This window comes from Pelobates fuscus, chromosome 10 (assembly GCF_036172605.1).
Source record: "Pelobates fuscus isolate aPelFus1 chromosome 10, aPelFus1.pri, whole genome shotgun sequence".
Taxonomy (NCBI): Eukaryota; Metazoa; Chordata; class Amphibia; order Anura; family Pelobatidae; genus Pelobates; species Pelobates fuscus.
In genome coordinates, this window is record NC_086326.1 from 107,103,831 (window position 1) to 107,126,265 (window position 22,435).

General features: G+C 43.1%; 2 protein-coding genes across 4 annotated transcripts in view; one reads left to right on the forward strand and one right to left on the reverse strand.

Annotated features, from left to right (window-relative positions):
• CLP1 (cleavage factor polyribonucleotide kinase subunit 1) overlaps nucleotides 1-22,435 on the forward strand; it is a 386,408-nt gene that overhangs the window by 67,926 nt on the left and 296,047 nt on the right. The gene's annotated exons all lie outside the window — the stretch shown is intronic.
• LOC134575477 (oocyte zinc finger protein XlCOF6.1-like) overlaps nucleotides 2,534-22,435 on the reverse strand; it is a 37,587-nt gene continuing 17,685 nt past the window's right edge. For 2 of the 3 annotated variants that reach the window (XM_063434784.1, XM_063434782.1), the window contains one exon: nucleotides 2,534-6,139. In XM_063434784.1, coding sequence (XP_063290854.1) covers nucleotides 4,788-6,050 — 1,263 coding nt within the window. In that variant the 5' untranslated portion in view covers nucleotides 6,051-6,139 and the 3' untranslated portion in view covers nucleotides 2,534-4,787. The remainder of the gene's footprint in view (nucleotides 6,140-22,435) is intronic. The other variant, XM_063434783.1, reaches the window with a different exon arrangement.

A 22,435-nucleotide genomic window follows, 5' to 3' on the forward strand; every position in this document is an offset into this window, starting at 1 on the left:
ATGACAGTGTCGGTTTAACCACTTTAAAAACATTTGGACGTTTCATGTTTTCCTTCACAGACTGAGATTTAAAGCACTTAAAAGGGATACTCTAGCCACCAAAATAACTTTAGCGTAACCCCTTAAGGACCAAACTTCTGGAATAAAAGGGAATCATGTCCTTACGGGGTTAATGACGCAGTTTTGGTGTATAGAGCATGCCCCTGCAATCTCACTGCTCGTTTCTCTGTAATTTAGGAGTTAAATCACTTTGTTTATGCCCTCTAGTAACACATCCCTGCATGTGACTTTCACAGCCTTCCTAAACATTTCCTAAAAAGTGAGATCCGATGTTTGCACTTCCTTTATTGCCGATTCTGTTTAATTTAGAATTTCTTATGTCCTGCCCTGTTAATAGTTTGCTAGACCTTACATGAGCCACCTTTGTGTGATTAAAGTTCAATTTACAGAGCAGGAGATAAAAACTTCTGAAGTTTACATCTGATTGAAAATGAAACCAATTTTTCTAATGCATGCTGTATCAGCCACAGCCAGGGGAGGTGTGGCTAGGGTTGCATGGACAGAAAGAAAAGTGATTTAACTCCTAAGTGGCATGGAAATGAGAAGTGAGACTTCAGACACATGATCTATAAACCAAAACTACTTCATTAAGCTAAACTTGTTTTGGTGACTATAGGGTCCCTTTAAGACAGCATGTAACAGCCTAACATTCTGGTGTAGGCAAAGTTAAATCCAGGTATAAATAAAGAGAGAAAAAAAAAGGGCAGTCACGGGCTACAACATTTATAAAAGGAATGGAACATTCCAGTTTAACAAATAGTAAGGTTAAATTTAAACCTCTTTAATTTAGAAAAACATTACAGCATTATACAAATATACCCGGGGCCCATACAAACCATTTTCTGGAAAAATATTCGCAAACAGAACTATACACTAAAACACGAGGTCACACCTTTAGACGGAAAAAAAGGTGATTTAGTCTAAGACAAAGGAAAGGTTTATTTATAATAAGAACAATACGGATGTGGCTGTCTCTGCCTCAGAATTGTTTTTTTTATTAGTGTGTACAGATGTTTAAACAGCAGCTGGATGCATACTTGCAAAAACATAATAATCAAGGATATAGTTTTTAAATTGTGGGGTTATAGCTTCTTCAACCAAGGATAAATCTGACTGCCACGTTAGGGCCAAAAAGGATTTTTTTCCTAGTTTGTTGAAAAATTAAAAGTGCTTAGAACTGTTTATTGCCTTCTTTAGGATCAACAGCAAAAAACAGATATGAGAAAGGCTGAACTTGATGTACACATCTCTCTTTTCAGCCTATGTAGCTAAGTAGTGGCCCCCAGACTGATAGTTGAGCTGCATGCAGAACTCAAAGTGAGTGCTGCATAGAGCCCTTTAAATCCTTTCTAAGCATTGCGGCTGGCTGCAGACCGTGTGAACATGCCAGCACTCAGTGGAAGACAGAAAGGACCTCTCCTGCATGCCCATCTGTCGATTGGGATCAGTGCTGGGCTTTTCCTAGCACCAATCAGTGTGCTCAGCAGATAGAGCATGTCGGTCAGCAGCACTACTGGGAGATCTGCCTGTTATGCTGCAAACAGCAACTGACCACTCTTAACTTTAGTAGCTTTTAGCTGGGATATTTCTCTGATGGTATCATGAGAGGGTATCCCTTAGGGTTAAAGAGCCTTTTCTGTCTTAAAAAAATAAAAAAATCCAATATATAAAATGGGGGGCACTTAAGAAATTCTTATGAGTTCAGATGTTGGACATCCTCTGTCCTTCCGGGGTTAAGTTGTTTTTTCTTCACTTTTTTTAGGATCCACAGGGGAACAAATGTGAAAAGGTTGATCAAATGTATTCATTTTTAAACCTATGTAATGATGGCACAAGATCTGCTATTAGACCTTTGGAGGAATTACTATACCTATATAAATAATTACCGCTAAAAATATGTCCACGTCTGTATTGTAAACTACTAGCAAGCATTCACTATATAAACAGTGATGGGATACTTTTAGTGTTTATTCTGAAATTCAGATTTTTGAAAAAAAACAAAAAAAAAACAACTAATGCCAGCAAGGCACTTTTCATCTCAAATTTTGTTCACATTCATTTCTCAGTTATTTGAGGATTTATATCCGTACTGTAAATTGTACTGTGCTGAATATGTCAATGCTAAATGAATACAAATAGTAGTTTCAGAATATCACCAAACCATGCCTTTGTTTATGAATCTGGTATGGTCCTTGTTAATCCTTTGACAATTTTAGGATGTCTTATTACGTCCTACAAAGCCTGGGCTTTAATGTCTTTAGTACATAACAACACTTCCTAACATTCTGGAGTGAGCAGTGAGCCCCTTCCACAAATAATATTTTGTTCCAGTAAGGCTTATGTTTATCTTCAAGCAGGACCTTTCCCCCCCCTCTACAAATGTCTTTAATAAATCATCTAAGGATGATCCAATAAAAATGACCCTGCTCAAAGGGCATATCATATAAAACACATTTGGAGAGTCCAACGACTGACCAGGCCCATTTTCATACAGCTTGTTTTCCGACAGAGGCAGGGCCCGTGTTTATGCAAGATTTATATTAGTAGCTTGGACCTCTGATGCCAACTTAATATTTTGAAGTAGCTTAACATGGATCTTGTCAGAATACTTTTCAAAAGCTTTTTCAGTCATATCCTTTGAGCTCTTGCAACCGATGAACCCATGCTTTGCACTGCAAATGCTTGAAAAATTCTCAAGGAATTATCTGACATCTCGTCCATTAAATCCAGAATTTTTTTTCCCAACCTGGGCTATGGAAACATCAACCTCTGGGATCAATGCTAATGGTTTATCATCTTCTGATATAGAAAAAATATATACTTAATATGCTTAGTTAAAAACCACCTTGTTCTGCGGATTCTTCCACTCTCTGGACATTAATTCTTGGAATCTGGGATGAAAAGGGAACGCCTTAGATTTTCATTCCTTAGATATTCCTTTCGTAGTACAAAATTCACATAAATACACTACACACTCAAATATAGTAGCATTCACAATACAGTAAAGTATTTTCAATAAGGAATCTCAATACATAAATGCAATTACACCTAAACCCACGCAGAGCCTAAGTTATACCTTCAAATGGACCTAGAGCATGTTGGTCCATTTAAAGGTAACCATTAAGATCTGTATGGGTTTAACTGTAATTTAATTCTGTTTTATAGTATTTTGAATACTACTTTTAGATTTAGTATGTAGAGTATTTATGTGAATTTTGTACCAATAAAGGTATTTGTAAAATATGACGTACTATGGTTGCTATATTGTTTATATTATCCTACTAATAATAATATTATTCCATTTAAGCATCCATTCATTATTAATCCCTGTGTATCGGATCCTTTCTGTGGTTGTATTTTAATGCCACATCTTCAGATGAACCTGAAGAAAAAGCAGAACTAGCCAAGGAATCTTCAGATACTTAGATGGTGCCTTACATTTTCAGAACAATTTGCCTGTTCAGAAATGGCAGGAATATTTTGTAGCATAGCGATTTCATCTTTTATCCTGAAATGTCTGTTTTAAGCTTTGCTGGAACCAATTAACAAATGAACACATTTCTGCTTGATTGGCTGTATCTGCAGTCTCTTTACATTGGCATGGCTTCTTTTTACAGCCATTGTGTACATGAATATTGCACATTGAGCAATTAAGGTGTTTTGTTTTTGCTACAGCTTTGGATCTCTCAGGTTTGATAGGAGATTCTTGAATCTCAGGTGTGTTAAACAACCAGGGAATAAAATTAGAATAAGACCTGACAAACTGGGCAACAGAATCCTCAGAGGAGTTTTAAAAGTAAAAAATAAATTTTAATACCTTAAAAATGCCTCTCCAGTGCACAGGGCGAAAGGAGATGACATTCCTGCTATTAGCACCCAGTGCTCTGAAAGCTAACGAGGGCATTTGAATTTGAAATTTTGGCAACTGCATCAATAGTGGAACATGACATGATCCAGGCCTGCGATGCACTACGATAAGCCCAAAATCCTCCACAACAGCTCCGCCACATGTTTCAGATTATGGCATAAGTGAGTGGAGAGAAGTGCATGCCGTTTCTGAGATTCTGGTGTGCATTTCAAAGAGGCTCTGCAGCAGCTGAGGCAGAACGACCACAGTGGCCAGCCGAATCAGCGCTATAAGAGCTCTAAACCTGAACTACAGATGCCCTATTCTCTACCCCTACAGACTCACCTACTGTAGGTAAGAAACAAATATAAAAACAGGATAAATGCTACCATGGATGGGCAGGCAGAAAATGGGGGATACTATGGTAGCTATTGTTCTTATACCCTAATAGGGAGGAATTTTAGGGCTGGTCTTAGTCAATTACCTCCATACTTAAGAAGTTAAATAAAAATGTGTAAGTATTACAGCAATACCTTAGGTGTTGACTCCCCACCTTCTGCAAATAATGTGGAGGTGCTAATCATCAATGTGTAACATCAACTGAACTGAAAAGACAGAACGTTGGTCTCCTAAAATGGCTGCAGACCGTCACTACTATATAATTATCTAAAACAAAAAGGAGATTTTTGTTCTGTTAGCAGCTATTACATTATAAGCCGTTACTAAAATGTTTAAATCAATTGCTTTGTAGTTGGGAGAATCCAATTAAAGTCATCTTTAATCCTAGCTTATCTACCTGACCTTTTGCAAGGAAAATATTAGGTTGTCACAACATAATCTGCCACTTACAGCAAAGATTTTTTTTTTAGACTCAATTAAATCAGTTTGAATTCTCTTTTATGTGTAGTTTTGAATGTGCATTTAAATTACTTTTGAATCCAAAGGATTTACCGCATTCCTGACAGGAGTATGGTTTTTTCCCTGTGTGAACTGTCTGATGTGTAGTGACATGCGAACTAGATGTAAAGCGTTTTCCACATTGAGGACACTCAAAGGGCCTCTCTCCTGTGTGAGTTCTCTGATGTTTAACAAGATGTGAATAATTTGTAAAACATTTTCCACATTCAAGACATGCAAATGGCCTCTCTCCTGTATGCGTTCTGCGATGAGTTATGAGACTTGCACAGTGCGTAAAAGATTTGCCGCATTCCAAACACAAGTAAGGCTTCTCTCCAGTATGAATTCTTTGATGTTTAACGAGATTAGAGTGATTGCTAAAACATTTCCCACACTCACCACAAACAAATGGTTTCTCCCCAGTGTGAACTAACTGATGCATTTCAAGATGAGATTTATGTTGAAAAGTCTTGCCACATTCAGAGCATGAAATATTAACTTGTCTTTTATGGCTTCTTATATGTGCATTCAGATCGGTTACACTGCTAAAAAAATCTCCACATTCAGAACATATAAGAGGTTTTCCTCGAGAATGAATATGCTGGTGCCTAACAAGATTTGAACGAATAGCATAACATTTACCACATTCTGAGCATACAAATGGCTTCTCGTCTGAATGGATCTTCTCATGCTTCGTAAGATGTGAGTTATTGCTAAAGCATTTTCCGCAAATAGAGCACGAGAATGGTTTTTCTCCTGTGTGAATTCGATGATGCTTAATAAGCTGTGATTTATAAGAGAAATATTTTCCACATTCAGGACAAGCCAGTTTCTTCCCTTTGTGAACAGTAAGGTGTTTAATAAGATCTGCATTGCTAGTAAAACCTTTCTGACACTCTGAGCATTTAAACGTGTTCTCAGTTGTGTGTGTCATGAGGTGAGCAATATATGTTGATTTGGCATTAAATATTTCATCGCACTCAGTGCACTTTATAACAAGCAAGTTATTTCTTATCTGTGACATTTTCCCTTTGTCATGCTTCTTAATCGAAGATGATTCTATTTGTAGAACTTCACTGAAAGGGTCACTGTCTTGAAGATGTTCTCCTTCATCAATATTAGATATCTGTTCAAGCATTGAGCACTTTGCAGTATGTATGATATTTTGTTCTTCACACAAAGAGGCTTCCTCTCCCACATTTTTCACTGGATGGCTCCAGCGCTTTCTTGATTTTTTTCTCGACATGCATTTGGTTTCCTGTTGACTTACACAGTCCGATGAAAAATTAGGGGTGTGAAGTCCTTCAAATGTGTTTTCACCTGCAGAGCTTTCTTCTGGAAAGAAATATCATATGATTAAATTGTCGCAAGTATACATGTGTAAAATTTAGAATATTGGTATTAAAAAAAGAGATATCAATAAAAGTTCATATACAAATTGCACTGCATAAAACCTTCCAAGAGGTATAGCTCCCAGTTACTTGCATGATAGCAGGAACAGTTTCTAATCATATTACTTGACCTTATTAAAGGGAAACTATAGTGCCAGGAAAACAAACTTGTTTTTCTGGCACTATAGCTCCCCCTCTCCCAGAGCAGAAGGTGTGAAAAAACTCTGTTTCTTACCTGGGTCCAGCGCCGAGGTCCACTTTTGCTCCATCCCCACCAACGTCAATGCTTTCCCATGGGTTTTGGGTGACGCTGTACCAAAAGTTGCATAACAGCCCGTAAGTCCCTCTAGTGGCTATCTGGTAGACAACCACTAGACAGGAGTAAAGCCCGAGAGGTACTTTTTTTTAAACTGCCATAATTAGCTTTGCGGGGTTAAGGGACCTGGGACTATGCACCCAGACCACTTCAATTAGTCTATAGAGTCCCTTTTAAGTGTAGCTCCTGTTAAGTATTAGTTTTAAGGGAACAACCTCTATATTTTTACTTCCTGAACAAAACAAAAAGAGCATTCTAAACACTGTAGCTATGACAGCCTGCTGTACTGGTATGTACACCTATGGTGTCATCCCCTGGTTCTATATCAACTTGTTTGACACAAACTTCCTGGCCCCTGTACACCATATTTCTATTGGGGAAGTTAAAATATCAATATACAATGTAAGTAGGAAGTGTACATTCAACTTTAATGAAAGATTTTGTCTTGATGACTAGAATTTCCCCTCTGGTGAGTGTGCCATGAGCCCTCCAGGCTTGCAATGGGAGTCACTTTTAAAACCTGGCTAGTACGGAAGGACCTAAGATGGCCCTGTAACTAGTATGCATTTTTGAATATTGATTGGCTAACATTGACAGCTGAGATATGAACTTTGATTGAGCACTCTCTCAGCTCAGGAGAGAAAGCTGTGAACCAAATATGTGCAGACTGCAGCCAATGTGAAAACATTGAATGGTGAACCAGACTATGAGTAAACCAATAGCATCATACTGTGGTTATTAACAGTTTACACAGCATTTCTTCTCAACTTAAATTAGGAATGAAACTTTAGTTTTTTAACAGTAACCTGTCATTCCCCCAAACAACTTATCATCATGAGGTTGAGCATACGATATTATCTATACATTGTGCTAGCAGTTTTTCTAGCAGATATGTAGATGAGGAGAAAAACCTATTTAAAAATGTGCAAAAGCACTGACAGACAAGGGAGAGCAGAAAAAACTTCCCATAGGAGGTCCCTCTGCTCTCCACCCATAGCAACCAGTGCATGCACTGTGGTTGCTAAGGAAACTCTCTTTGCTAAGGAAACTTTAATCTGTTCTGATGAAGCCAACAAGCCAACGTCACAAACGAGATTTGCCCTGCTTGGGGATGTATCCTAAGAAGGGCAACAAAAAGAAGAACAGAGGCAGAGTGGAGGACAGCTAGGAGGTGGGTGTTGCGTGAACAGTAACATCCACGAAGTGGCACTGGAACAGAGGACAAGTGAGCAAATCTTTATATTTTACATTGAATACACCATGTATCTTTATGACATATGTACATGGAAGTAACTTAAGGCAAGTCATATTTCCCATTACATGTTCACTTTAAATGCATTATCTTCATAATTCATTAAAATAGAGTCATTTGAACTTCATAGTTTCTCTTTAAAGTTGTGTTGGTGTTCAGAGTATCCCAAAAAGTTGCAGTAGAATAAGAGATAAATAAAAAGGTTGTACATCAGCCAAAATGTTGCAGCACACATTGGAGAAAACATGCAACTATTAAGAATAAGCGCTGATTGAAATTTACACTCAGATCCAAAACTATAGCTGATCACAGATTAGGTCTACACTCAGTCTTACAACTGAAGCTCTGTGAGAGGTGTGTGGAGGAAGCATGATGATGTCTTGCAACCACAGTATTCAGGCCAAATGCAGGAAAAGCACTGCCAAATCTTTGCAGAGACCTTAGCTGCACTGCTGAAAGAAAACAAAAACTATCCCATTAGCAAGTGCTTCCGAGGTGGCTGTGCATCTCACTGTTGGTTTGTTCATCTTAAAGGACCACTCTAGTGCCAGGAAAACAAACATACTTGTTTTCCTGGCACTAGAGTGCCCTGAAGGTGCCCCCACCTTCAGGGTCCCCCTCCCGCCCGGCTCTGGAAAGGGGAAAAGGGGTAAAACTTACCTTTTTCCAGCGCTAGGCGGGGAGATCTCTGCCTCCGATCCTCCTCCGTTCCGCCCCGTCGGCTGAATGCGCACGCCCGGCAAGAGCTGCGCGCACATTCAGCCGGTCGCATAGGAAAGCATTTACAATGCTTTCCTATGGACGCTTGCGTGCTCTCACTGTGAGAATCACGCAAGCGCCTCTAGTGGCTGTCAATGAGACAGCCACTAGAGGATTAGGGGGAAGGCTTAACCCATTAATAAACATAGCAGTTTCTCTGAAACTATGTTTATAAAAAAAAATGGGTTATCCCTAGCTGGACCTGGCACCCAGACCACTTCATTAAGCTGAAGTGGTCTGGGTGATTAGAGTGGTCCTTTAACTTCCCAGCCAGCCTTACAACTGCTCAAGGGGATCAGTACCCTACAAAACACAGGCCCTGAGTCCATGACCAATTTGCTTGTCCTCCCCTGGTATAACAGGAAATCCCCATCAATATACTAAAAAGAAGTCTAGTATTTGTGTAAAGGCAGTGTTTCGCTGAAAGGTCAGTGTTTCCATTAAGCTGTAGTTGTTCTTGTAACTATAGTGTCCCTTTAAGTCAATCAAATTCCCCAATACCTTTTACTCCTACACTACAACTAAAAGCAGTGGAGTGTCTATTTTGATACACAGAGACTGGGCCTTTACATTGCAAAGACAATATTTGGAACTGGGGGACAGATTAAGATTTTTGGTGGTAATGTTAATTAAATGATACTCATATAACCTAAGCCAATATATATTCTTCAAATACTAATCAACTCAAATTCCTTACTAAATATATTAAAAAACTATATACTTTATGTGACAAACTCCCTTTCCTACATCAGTTTGCCACGAGCTCCAGGAGGAGCCTGCTTGCCAGCCTGCTGCCCACAGACTATGGGCCCTGCCCGGAATCCTGTAAAAGACTATTTAACTGGCTTGGTTCGTGTGATTCCCCTATGCTATTTTGGAACCGAACAGCCGCATGAACTATGGACCACCCGGGAGCTTGTTAAGCATAATGGATGCATTGTAACAATCCTAACCACAGTGTTCTAATTGTTCGTCTGCGTGGCCGCAATTCGTATAAACGACCATGAGGTGGTGGCCATCTTGTTCGCATGAACACAGGCAGTGGTGTTTGGTCGTCGAAATAGTTCATGGAACTATTTTCGGACACTAAAACTCCTGAACACCGCTGGACTTCCATGATCGTCTGTGTTTTTTTTATTTTTTTTTTACATTCTTTATTTTTCCATTTTTCGTAAGACATAAACAGTCTAATACAGCGCTTGTCTTGTCTGTTGTTACATTTTCACATTGTTAATGGCATTGCCCTTGTGTTCACATTCAAAGCATTAGATAATAACCTTAGGTGCCATAAGTGTTGGTTCGAACTAAATTTGCTACTATTTTAGGTGCATAGATAAGCATAGTTGAGGTGTGTGAAACCGTATGCTAGATTTCAGTTATTTGTACCCGTGTTTTGCCGGTTTTGTGTATGTCCCTATCTGTTAGGACTGCGGGACATTAGTGTCTACTGCTGGTGACTACTCGATTCAGATCATACCATGGTAATGTCTATGGGAGGTCCGAGGTAGGTCGGCTTAATGTGAGGTATGCGATATCTCTGCATGTTGATTGGCTTGTGTCGCCTGTGAGCTAAGTAGTATCTGTTTTGTTTAAAAAAAAAATGGGTTGTAAGGAGCTCCATTGGTCGGGGCGGCCGCTATGTAGCCCTGAATGGTCAGTTGTGTCATGTGTCCTGAATAGAAGTATGTGCCCGGCTGGGGCCTTCGTCTGTATTGGCTTTTACTAGTATAGGTAGTATTGGATGTTGTCTATGTCATCGTATCCGATGAATTTGTCGTCCCTTGTTTACGGTGGGGTCAGGTGTGTAGACGGTAGTCGTCTCCAATTGTCATCCCTATATACTATACTTCTGCTGCCGGTGGTTCAGGTTGTTTGCTGCCTTATTGCTTTCCCATGTGTTTTCTGGTCGTCTCAGGAAGGTCTCTTTCCTTTTCGTGGGGAGCTTTCGCTTGCTGTGTCGGTATGTGCCTCCGAGAGTTTGAAAGTCGTATATCCCTAGGTCGCCCCCGGTCACCTGGGTGGGGGGGAGGGGGGGTTGTCCATTTGGGTTGGGGGTTCCTCGTGTTGGTACGGCCTGTGTTTGGTTTTATATAACTTAGAAGAACACTGTTCGTTGGGATCGTTCGTCTGGATGAAGGGAACAAGCTCCACGGTATGGAAAAATTGACCGACCACTACCACTTTTCTCCTGGAACTGTTTTCGGCATAGGACTATGTGTGCAGTCGATCAGATATGACTTCCAGGAAAATCTCAAACCCCTGAATCGATCTGGGTGATTTTCGGATATGTTGGTCACCCAGATCGGGGTCAGGGGATGTAACTTTTGTGGGGTTTTTATGTGTTTTAAAGGTATTTTGGGGGTTTTGTAATATTGTATGTTTTTCTGTGCCTGGTGATAATGGAGTTAGTTCAGTTCCTGACTCAATAATCTCTCAGGCACAGAGGAGGAGTTTGTAACTTGTAACTAGTCCCCTCTCAGGTTCGGTAGGGGGATTATCAGGTTTGTGTGGGAGTGTCAGGGGTGTGTTTACTGTGTCCCTGTATTGTATAAAAGCAGGCCATTGAGCCTGGATTAAACACATTCGTTTTACCCCTTCATGAAGTTTAGGCGCACGTTTGGGGTATTGGAGAGCTCTAATCACTACTCTGCTTGGAACCATGAGATATAATCACTGCAGCCCTTGGAACTTGGGAGACTTACAGTGGAAATACTCTGCCGGAGTATACAGGGATCTGTTACACTTTACAATTAGGCCAACTCTTTATATGCATTTATTTGAACTGTGTCCTAGAGTTAGAGGGGCATTATGCCAAAGGATCCATTTGCTAATTTCCTTGCACTTAGTGGTAAACGTTATGGCCTGCTCCACACTTATTCTCTATATGACTATTGGAGGTCTAGGCACCCATCATGAAGGAAATCAACGTTTTTCTCCCAATTACACAAGACATACACAAGCTTGAATATATAATGGCAATCCCACAAGTATTAGAGAGCTGCTCCCTGTTGTAAAAAAAAGACACCCCCAAATTCAATAAAGAGGGAACTGAAACTGGTCCCCCATACCCTTATAGTGGGGCATCTATTATAATAATTAACAGGAAGGGGACACACACAGTGCCAGCTGGTGGGGGCCTAAGTACTAATGGGCGGGGGGGATGGGGGAAGGGCGAATCTATTGTCTTCACCCATTACTGGTGAGTGGGGACCCAAGTAATAATAGGGGAGAATCTATTGCTCCCCCCTAAACCCCACCAATTAGCGGCAGGTGGGGGCTCTACATAATAAAGGGGGGAAACTAATCCCCACCACCAGTTTATCACACGGATGGGAGAAAATAGGTTCCACTCACGTGGCCTGGCAAAGTTAGCATCACAGGCTCGTGGATTGGGTATGTTTGCTACAGCTACACACAATTTAATCAAGCCCTATTTTGAGGAGGTTCGGTTATTATTAGGTCATGTACATGGGTGTTATTGCCCCTAGAACCAGTTATATTTCTACTCAGCATATTTCCTGAACATGTGTCTAGATGGCATTTTCATCATGTATGTGCCGGTGTGTCAAGGTGTGTATATCTGAGCTTGTATGTGCCAGTGTGTGTATCTGTGTGTATATCTGACACACAGATTCACACACACACACACACTGGCACACAGATACACACACCTTGACACACAGTGTGTATCTGTGTGTGTGTGTGTATGTATGTATCTGTGTGTCAAGGTGTGTGTATCTGTGTTTGTATGTGTCTGTGTATGAATCTGACACACAGATACACACACACTGGCATGCAGATACACACACCTTGACACACAGTGTGTATCTGTGTGTGTGTGTATGTATCTGTGTGTCAAGGTGTGTGTATCTATTGTGACCGAAAGCAAGGAATTGTGCTGGAGGGAATCTATATACCTCCCCAGATTTTGCAGGGTTCCTACTTTGTGTAATTAGCCGCAGGGAAATGTGTTAAAATGACTATTGCACTTTAAATATGTGTATATTTGGGCCCTGGGGTGGAGCATTTGGAGAGTAGGGTGGGCCAGTGCTCCACTCCACATTTTGGAAGTTGGAAAAATCCAGTTCCAGAGTTTGAATCCTAATTTAACTCACCTGAAAAGGATTGTCAATTACCGGTGCTATTAAGTACTCCCCTGCCAAGGGAGGAGGGAGATTGTGTTTTATTTCTGTGAGTGGAAACAGAGAGCTGAAAACCTGAAACAGTAAGGTTGTTTATGTTTATGTTGGGAAATGGACAAGCCATCCAACCCAGTTAGCTAATTATTTTATTTAGTTAGTGCTCAGAAGAGCAAGGATTTTGTTTTATATATTTTGTTACCTTTTATACCTTACTGTGCATTTATTTTGGAACCACAATAAAAAGAGCAAGTCCTTTTACCTCATCCAGCGTGTGAAGTGTCTCTAAAGCCTGAAAAGATTGTATGTAACACCCCAATCCCAGGACAAGGTACCAAGGGAAAGGAGTACTTTTGTCGCATATGGTGGAGGATTCGGGCAGCACACGGCAAAGTCTGTAAGTAGGGAGAAAGAGACTGCTGAGAAAATCGAGGATGTCATGAAAGCTTTGCTCCAGTCCACTGCTGTACAGCAAGAGACAAACAGGAGGACTGCAGAGACTAATGCAATACAGCAAGAGAGCATTTCAATACTGCAGCAGCTTGTACTGGCTCAAAAGGAAAATACAGATGCTTTATTCAAGCAAGTTGAAGCAACACAGGCAGCAGCTCATCAATTGCTCAGAGAGGAGCAGCAGCATGCCACATGTGCCATACAGCAGGAGATCCAGAGTCTATCACAAAGGCTGGCCAGGGATGCCACAGAATCACCACAATGTACAAAGGTGATCAGAGTGAGTCACTACTTGCAAAAGATGGTATCCACAGATGATGTAGAGGCCTACCTGATGGCACTTGAGCGAACCGCTGAGCGAGAAGGTTGGCCTGAAGTGGAATGGGCAAGTCTGCTAGCACCATTTCTTACTGGTGAATCCTAGAAAGCATACTATGATCTGGAACCAGCGGAAGCCAGTGACTACAAGAAGCTGAAAGCAGAAATACTGGCACGCCTGGGGGTGACAACAGCTGTCCCTGCCCAGAGATTTCATTCGTGGACTTACAGCCTGGATAAAGCGATTCGTTCACAGATGTTTGACTTGATACACCTTGCCAGAAAATGGTTGCAGCCAGAGATCAACTCACCCAGCCGCATTGTGGAGCAACTGGTGATGGAAAGATTCCTAAGAGGCTTACCTATTGGACTTCGTCGGTGGGTCAGTCAGAGCAATCCCCAAACAACAGACCAATTGGTTGAATTGGTTGAACGGTATATAGCAGCGGGAGAACTGCTTCAACCTCCTGGCCAAGAGAGACCCAAGAATCCGAAAACCTACAACCCCAGAAAATCTGGTAAGACTGTTCCAGGGAAAAGGCGGTCTTTTGATGAGAGAACAGGGTTGTATTACCCAAGAGACATTGTTAAAAGAGAAAAAGACTTTGGGAGGTGGGAAGAGCCTACAAAGGAATCAAAAAGTACTAATTATGGTATAAAATGCTTTAAATGCAGAAACTTTGGACATATTGCAAAAGACTGTCCTGAAAATGTTGAACCAATGGAGAGTAATTTTGGTAATAATTGGGAAGGAATTGCACTTTATTCACAGGTTGTATGTTCTGCGGAAAAAAATGGTTCTTTTGAATAGTCACCCTGAGTGTACCGTGAATGTGGAGGGAAAAAATATACAGGCATTGCTAGATTCAGTGAGTATGGTTACCCTTCTAGACCAATCCTTATTACAGGATACTCATATTGTGAACTCTGAAAAAGTTGATATTGCTTGTGTGCACGGGGATATACATAACTACCCTACTGCAGATATACTTGTTAAGACCCAGTGTGGTACTGTAAACTGCAGAGTGGGGCTGGTCCCAAAACTGGCACATGAGATGATTATTGGAGGGATTTTCCCCATTTTCTAGACATATGGGCATGTTTTGAAAACCCATCAGGTGAACAGAATGATGAATTTCCTTTTGCAGATACTCTGGCAGATGAGAGAGATCATGATGATGGGCCTAACAATATGCAGCACTCCCCTATAAAAACATTAGTTGGTGAAAACCCAGAACAAACCTTCTAGAAGCTCTGAACCAGAAATAGTAAATTGATTTAGAGGTTAGGCCCGGTAATTTCAGAAGTGCACAGTGGTCTGACCCAACATTATTGGTAGCCAGGAATAATATTTCTATAAGGAATGGATCCCCTGTCAATCCAGGGAATTCTCTTACTTACCCTTATTTTGAAGTGGATAATGATCTGTTGTACAGAGTTGAGAAAAAAGAGTCAGTTATTACAAAGCAGCTGTTAGTACCACAAGCCTATTGGCACACAGTGTTAAAGCGGCACTGTCATGCCGAATCCCGGTTTTTTTAACCCCCCTCCCGCCTCCACTACATCCAATCGACCCCCTAGTCACCCCCAAATGCCCCTAAGCCCCCCAGATTACCTCTTTTTAATTCTTTATCTTCTGCCCCGATCTATATTCAGGGCGCCACCATCTTTGTGTGGGTAGGTGAGGTCCCTATGGGACACGTCATCTACCCACACTACACAGACTGTGAGATTCCCGCACATGCCCAGTGAAACACCTGGACATGCGAACGGGAATTTCACCTATTCATTCATTCATCAGACAGACGAATGAATGAATAGAAACATCAGACAAACAAACTAACACTGAGTATCAGTGTTAGTTTGTTCGTTCAGTTTGTTACAAGGAGGGAGCTACCGGCGTGCAGCTCCCTCCTTGTAATATGTAACTATAGAAGCGGCAGGGAGCAGAGCTCCCCACCACTTCATAAGCCCCCCAGGTCCCCCCCTCACTCTATGGGGGTCAATATGACCCCCATAATAGCACAAGGGAGATTAACCGCTATACCGCGAGTAGGGGCATGTCCACTAAACAGTGAGCAGCCTGTGTAAAATGACAGATCACTGTGATTGGATGGTTTTCAAGCCATCCAATCACAGTGCTCTGTGTCATTTTACAAGCGTGGGAAAGTTCTTTGGAATTTTCCCACGCTGTGTAAAATGACACAGAGCACTCTGATTGGCTTAAACCAACCAATCATTGTGTTCTAAGCCTAATTGCAGGGCGGGGCAAGGCTTTATAAGCCTTGACCCGCCCTGCGGAGCTCAGTACGCGGCGTGCCCTCCATGGGTGAAGATGGATTAATTTTTGTTTGCGCTCTTTTTTTGTGCGACGGGTATGATGGATTTTTATTTGGCCTTTTGGGGGGCTGAAGAAAGAAGAATTTAGAAAAAAGACGACGTCAAATGGTAAGTTTAATTATTTTTTTTACAGGTTAGTTATTTTATTCCCCCCTCACTATTTTTAGGGTGAGGGGGGTAGGTAGGGGATAGAATGTTTTGGGTGGGGGGGGGGTGACTAGTGGCTTGGGACCCCTAGTCACCTTGATGGGGGGGGGTCATTTAGGGCCCCCACCCACCGAGCAGGGGTGGGGGCGGGGGGGAGGACAATAGGTCCCCCCCCTAATTGTTTTATTAGGGCCCCCACCCACCGCGCAGTGGTGGGGGCCGGGGGGGAGGACAATAGGTCCTCCCCCCCTTATTGTTTTATTAGGGCCCCCACCCACCGCTCAGGGGTGGGGGCCGGGGGGAGGACAGTAGGTCCCCCCCCTTATTGTTTTATTAGGGCCCCCACCCACCGCGCAGGGGTGGGGGCCAGGGGGGATGGAGGACAATAGGTCCCCACCCCCTTATTGTTTTATTAGGGCCCCCACTCACCGCTCAGGGGTGGGGGCCAGGGGGGGAGGACAGTAAGTCCCCCCCCCCTTATTGTTTTATTCTGGCCCCCACCCACTGCACAGGGGTGGGGGCTGGGGGGGAGGACAATAGGTCCCCCCCCTTATTGTTTTATTAGGGTCCCCACCCACCGCTCAGGGGTGGGGGCCGGGGGGGGGGGAGGACAGTAGGTCCCCCCCCCTTATTGTTTTATTAGGGCCCCCACCCACCGCGCAGGGGTGGGGGCCAGGGCGGGGGGGAGGACAATAGGCCCCTCCCCTTATTGTTTTATTAGGGCCCCCACCCACCGCTCAGGGGTGGGGGCCAGGGGAGGAGGACAGTAGGTCCCCCCCCTTATTGTTTTATTAGGGCCCCCACCCACTGCGCAGGGGTGGGGGCCAGGACAATAGGTCCCCCCCTCTTATTGTTTTATTAGGGCCCCCACCCACCGCTCAGGGGTGGGGGCCGGGGGGGGGGGGGGAGGACAGTAGGTCCCCCCCCCTTATTGTTTAATTAGGGCCGCCACCACCCACCGCGCAGGGGTGGGGGCCAGGGGGGAGGACAGTAGGTCCCCCCCCATCTTTTTTTTTTTTTAATTCTTTATTTTTGTTGTGCAAAAGTTTAACAGACAGGCTTTTTTTGCCACGACAGCAGATATAGATATTTCCAAAGGCATAATACTGTGGCGTATAAGAGAACTGCACATTTTTTAACATAATAAACAGGTTAGTAAAAGTTATGTCAGGTAATGGCAAGGCAATAAGCGTGATTGAGACATCATGTACATGCTGACATTAACATTGTCAAAGAAGAGAGATTTATATAACATGCTAAACTATGTTTAATTCTGGAGCTTGGTAGCCGCTGGGTACTTAGGTTTAAAACATAGGGAAAAGGCATATTTTAAGATGGTGGTAACGTTAGCATGCCCATCATGAACCATACAGATATCGACAGCAGCAGGAGGAATGCCTGCTAGATTGTGTGGTAAGGTCTAGGACCTATGCTTCCAAGGGAAGAATCTCACATGGGCCAATCTGGCTGTTTTGCGGCACTGCAGGATTAAGATTAGCTGTTTTTGTCAATCTTCATCCCTGTAGTGCTTAGGGTAACAGGTAAGCAGATAATAACATGTCGTCAAGGTTACAGAAAATTAAAAGTTGCCAGTAGAATATATGACATGAGAGGAATTAACACTTTCAGGGATGCACAAGTATTTAGATGTAGGTCATAAACATGTTTGAATAACAAGAATATTAACAAGAACAAGTTTACCACACTGCTTAGAGTATATGAGTTGAAAGTAATACCAGCACTAGGTACTGAATGGACTATTAAAGAAAATTAAAAGATAAGAAATTAGATGACAACGAAACATAAGGGTGTTAGTGAGTGAGGATACATCTGCTTCAATCAGGGATGAATCAGATCTGCACTCCTGTAATTGGGAAACTCAGAGTAGCCACGGGAAAGTCCTGTCACACTTTACAGTCCGGCTTCAGGCTGTGTATAACGCCGTTACTTGCATTAATATTAAGATTAGGTTAAGAACCAGACAGGGATGACAAAGTGAATCATGGTTAACCTGGAAGTACTCTTGAACTGGGGCGATTTCTAAATAGCATGTTAAGCTTACATTCAGTTACCATGGTTATAGCATGTGGCATAGTGCTTGACTTGGTTGTTAGCCTATCCCCATCATAGGGAATTTACTGTCCCACAGAGCATGGGCTTGCAAGCCGACAGCTGGAGTTGGCAGCTACTGATCTCGCTTGTACCTTTCTCCCTTCTCCTCGGCTCTCCGCTTGTCGTTCGTGTGTTCCAAGGGGCTGGATGGCTGTGGAGCTCCACGGCTCACCGCTTGTCTGCTTATTGCCTTTCGTCGCGCAGCTTGTTTTGTGGCACGTGGGCGCTTCCTCCGCCGTCTCAGGCGTAGCGGGCCTCTGGAAAGTGCTGTCGGGCTGCTTGGTGTGTGGCAGGTAATCTTACCCAGATTCCAACGCATCTCATGGGTCCGTGCATAAGCCTTTCGGTGGTTCAGTCTTGTTGGGGAGCTGGAAGCTTGAGGTGAGTTGACTTCCAGGTGTGCTGATCTCGGTTTGTCCGCAGGCAGGTTCGGTTTACTTTCAAGCTTTTTCCAGAATGCCATGAACAGCCTGTCGATTCGGATCTCGAGTGGCTCTAGTGGGCCTCGTGTGTTGTAGGCCTGCACGGTGTCCGCCATCTTTACTAAGGCAGCATGGTGGGCTACACGTTGTTGGATTGCCCCTCCGCTGCAAGGCAGAAGGCAGTGGGTGGGTGCCGGGATATCCCTCACCGGCAGGGGGAGGAGGGGGTTCCCTTCCGCCTCTAGATGCTCCATCAGAGCTGTCCGCCGGGGAATCGGCCGCGTCCCCCGTCGGTGCTCACAGGTAGGCCGCAAAAAGGATTTGGGGTGTAGACTGCCAATCCTTCTCTGGAGCACACCGATATGTGTCCCCAAGGTATACAGGGTTGTCTCTGCTGTCATAGGTTTGGGGTTATCCCAGTTTAATACCCGTTTAGTGCATTATTTCAGCAATTGTCTGTGGAGCTCGCTTCAAGTGCTGCCATTCAGCTTGGCAGTCAGGCCCCGCCCCCCCCCCATCTTTAACCCCCGCGCGGAGGGGGGGGGGGGGGAGTGTTTATTAGTTTATTTTTTTTTACAGTGAGCAGCCACAGGCTGCTCACTGCTTACTAGACATGCCCCTACTCGCGATATAGCGAGTAGGGGCATATTATTTACTAATACTAAGTAATCTTTACTTAGTATTAGTAAAGTTGGCTGAAAGACCAATTCAGGTCTTTCAGCCTTTTAGTAGATAGCTCCCTAATACCGTGGGAATTAGGGAGTTATCTACTAAGCGGCTGCAAGATGCAGCCGCGTCAATTAATAGGATCGGAGTTTCATTCATTAGAATGAAATCCCGATACAAACAAAGTACCGAATTGCATCCTAACACCAATGGAGAAACTCTTCTCATTCTGTTAGGATGCAATTCGGCAGTTTTGCCGGCGTTCTGTCTAAGTGACAGGATGTTCGGCAATACTGACAGGAAGCATTGTGGGAACAGGGAGGAAAGCTAGGGATCATGGGAAAATTGCTCTGACCAGCGGAAATGAAGCACACTTTGCTCCTCCGCTGGTCTGAGCTGGTCAAGCGGAGAGATCCTCCATAAGACAAAGAGTCCCTACTTTGTCTTATGATTTTAAAGAAAACTAAAGAAGACAGGAAGAAAAGAATAACAGAACCCGAGAGAGGGGGAGAAGAGGAAGAGATTGAGGAAAGGTAAGTTCGGCATGACAGTGCCGCTTTAAACCTTGCACATAGTCATGTTTTGGGTTGACAAAACAAGAGAGCTAGTTTTGAGGAGATTTTATTGGCCTGGAGTAATCGCAGCTATCAAAAACTACTGTTCGTCATGCCCTGAATGGCAGGTCACTGCGCCCTTTCCGGCTTACCCAGGAAGGACTAGCCCTTTAGTACCCTTGCCTGTTATTGAAGTGCCTTTTGAACGTATTGCTATGGATTTTGTGGGTCCTCTGGTAAAATCCAGAAGGGGGCATCAGTATATATTAGTAGTACTAGACTATGCTACCCGTTACCCTGAGGCAATACCTATGCGTACAACCTCAGCAAAGTCCATTGCTAAAGAGTTAATGATTAAGTTTAGCCGGGTTGGGATTCCCAAGGAGATCCTATCAGATCAGTGTACTCCATTCATGTCCAAGGTTACAAAGGAACTCTGCAAGCTCCTTCACATTAAACACCTCAAAACCTCTGTTTATAACCCACAAACCGATGGTTTGGTTGAGCAATTTAATAAAACGTTAAAAGCTATGCTGCGCAAAGTAACTGATAAAGATGGGAAAAACTGGGACTTTCTATTGCCCTATTTAATGTTTGCCATTAGAGAAGTACCCCAAGCTTCTACGGGTTTCTCACCTTTTGAATTATTAAATGGCAGACACCCCAGGGGATTACTTGACATAGCAAAGGAAACTTGGGAACAAGAAGCTAACCCACATCGCAGTGTAATAGAACACATAACTCAGATGCAGGAACGTATTGAAGCCATTATGCCAATAGTCAGAGAACACATGCAAAAGGCTCAACAAAATCAGCAGAATAGCTATAATAAGAATGCTAGAATTCAAGTATTTCAACCAGGAGACAGAGTATTAGTCCTGGTTCCCACAGTAGAGAACAAATTCCTGGCAACTTGGCATGGGCCATATGAGATTATTGAAAGAGTAGGAGAGGTAAATTATAAAGTAAGGCAACCAGGTAGAAGAAAGGAAGTGCAATTATACCATGTCAATTTGCTAAAACCATGGAAAGAAAGGGAAGTTCTGGTTACTACAGAGGCTTCAACCTTCCCTGATAAGTGTAATATTGACCCCGAAGTAAATATCTCAGAGACCCTGTCAATACACCAGACAAGGGAAGTTAAGGAGTTTATTATATTAAATAAAGAGGTATTCTCCCCAGTCCCAGGAAGGACTAGTGTGATTAAAGGACCACTACAGGCACCCAGACCACTTCAGCTTAATGAAGTGGTCTGGGTGCCAGGTCCCTCTAGGGTTAACCCATTTTTTTTTATAAACATAGCAGTTTCAGAGAAACTGCTATGTTTATAAATGGGTTAATCCAGCCCTCAAATCCTCTAGTGGCTGTCTCATTGACAGCCGCTAGAGGCGCTTGCGTGATTCTCACTGTGAAAATCACAGTGAGAGCATGCAAGCGTCCATAGGAAAGCATTGATAATGCTTTCCTATGAGACCGGCTGAATGCGCGTGCAGCTCTTGCCGCGCATGCACATTCAGCCGAAAGGGAGGATCGGAGGCGGAGAGGAGGAGGAGAGCTCCCCGCCCGGCTCTGGAATAAAGGTACGTTTTAAACCTTTCCTCTCCCCAGAGCCCGGCGGGAGGGGGTTCCTGAGGGTGGGGGCACCCTCAGGGCACTATAGTGCCAGGAAAACGAGTATGTTTTCCTGGCACTATAGTGGTCCTTTAAACATGACATTTTGACAGAACCAGGAAAAAGGGTCAATATCAAACCATACAGAATACCCGAGGGTCACAGAGAAGATATCAGAGCAGAGGTTAAGAAAATGTTAGATCTTGGAGTCATTGAGGAGTCACAAAGTGACTGGAGCAGTCCAATTGTGCTGGTACCAAAGCCTGATAATACAGTACGGTTTTGTAATGATTATCGCAAACTGAATGCTATTTCTAAGTTTGATGCATACCCCATGCCTAGAGTTGATGAGCTAGTGGAACGACTTGGGAGAGCTCGGTACCTCACTACACTAGATTTAACCAAAGGTTATTGGCAAGTACCACTCACAGAGCGAGCAAAAGAAAAGACAGCATTTTCTACTCCTGATGGCCTATTTCAGTACAAAGTTTTGCCTTTCGGCTTGCATGGTGCCCCTGCCACATTCCAAAGAATGATGGACAGAATACTAAAGCCGCATGTGCGCTATGCAGCTGCATACTTGGATGATGTTGTAGTACACAGTGAGGATTGGGAATCTCACCTTTCAAAAGTACAGGCTGGCCTCAACTGAATGCAAAATGCTGGCCTAACTGCTAACCCCAATAAGTGTACGATTGGCCTAGAGGAAGCAAAATATTTGGGCTACTCTATTGGTAGGGGACTAGTGAAACCCCAAGTTGCTAAAATTGAAGCCATACGAAATTGGCCAAGACCACTGACTAAGAAACAGGTGAGAACATTTCTTGGCCTCATTGGATATTACAGGAGATTTATATCCAATTTTGCTACAATTGGAAGCCCATTAACTGACCTTACTAAAGCTAATGCTCCAGTAGTGGTAAAATGGTCCCCATAGACTGAGCAAGCATTCAGAAAGCCTAAAGAAGCCATTTGTGCCCAACCAGTGTTGGTAACACCTGATTTTTCTAAGGAATTTATTTTACAGACAGATGCATCTGATGTAGGACTTGGTGCTGTTCTCTCTCAGGAAATTCAGGGTGAGGAGCACCCCATATTATATTTAAGCAGGAAGCTTAATCCCCAAGAAAGAAACTATTCCATTGTTGAGA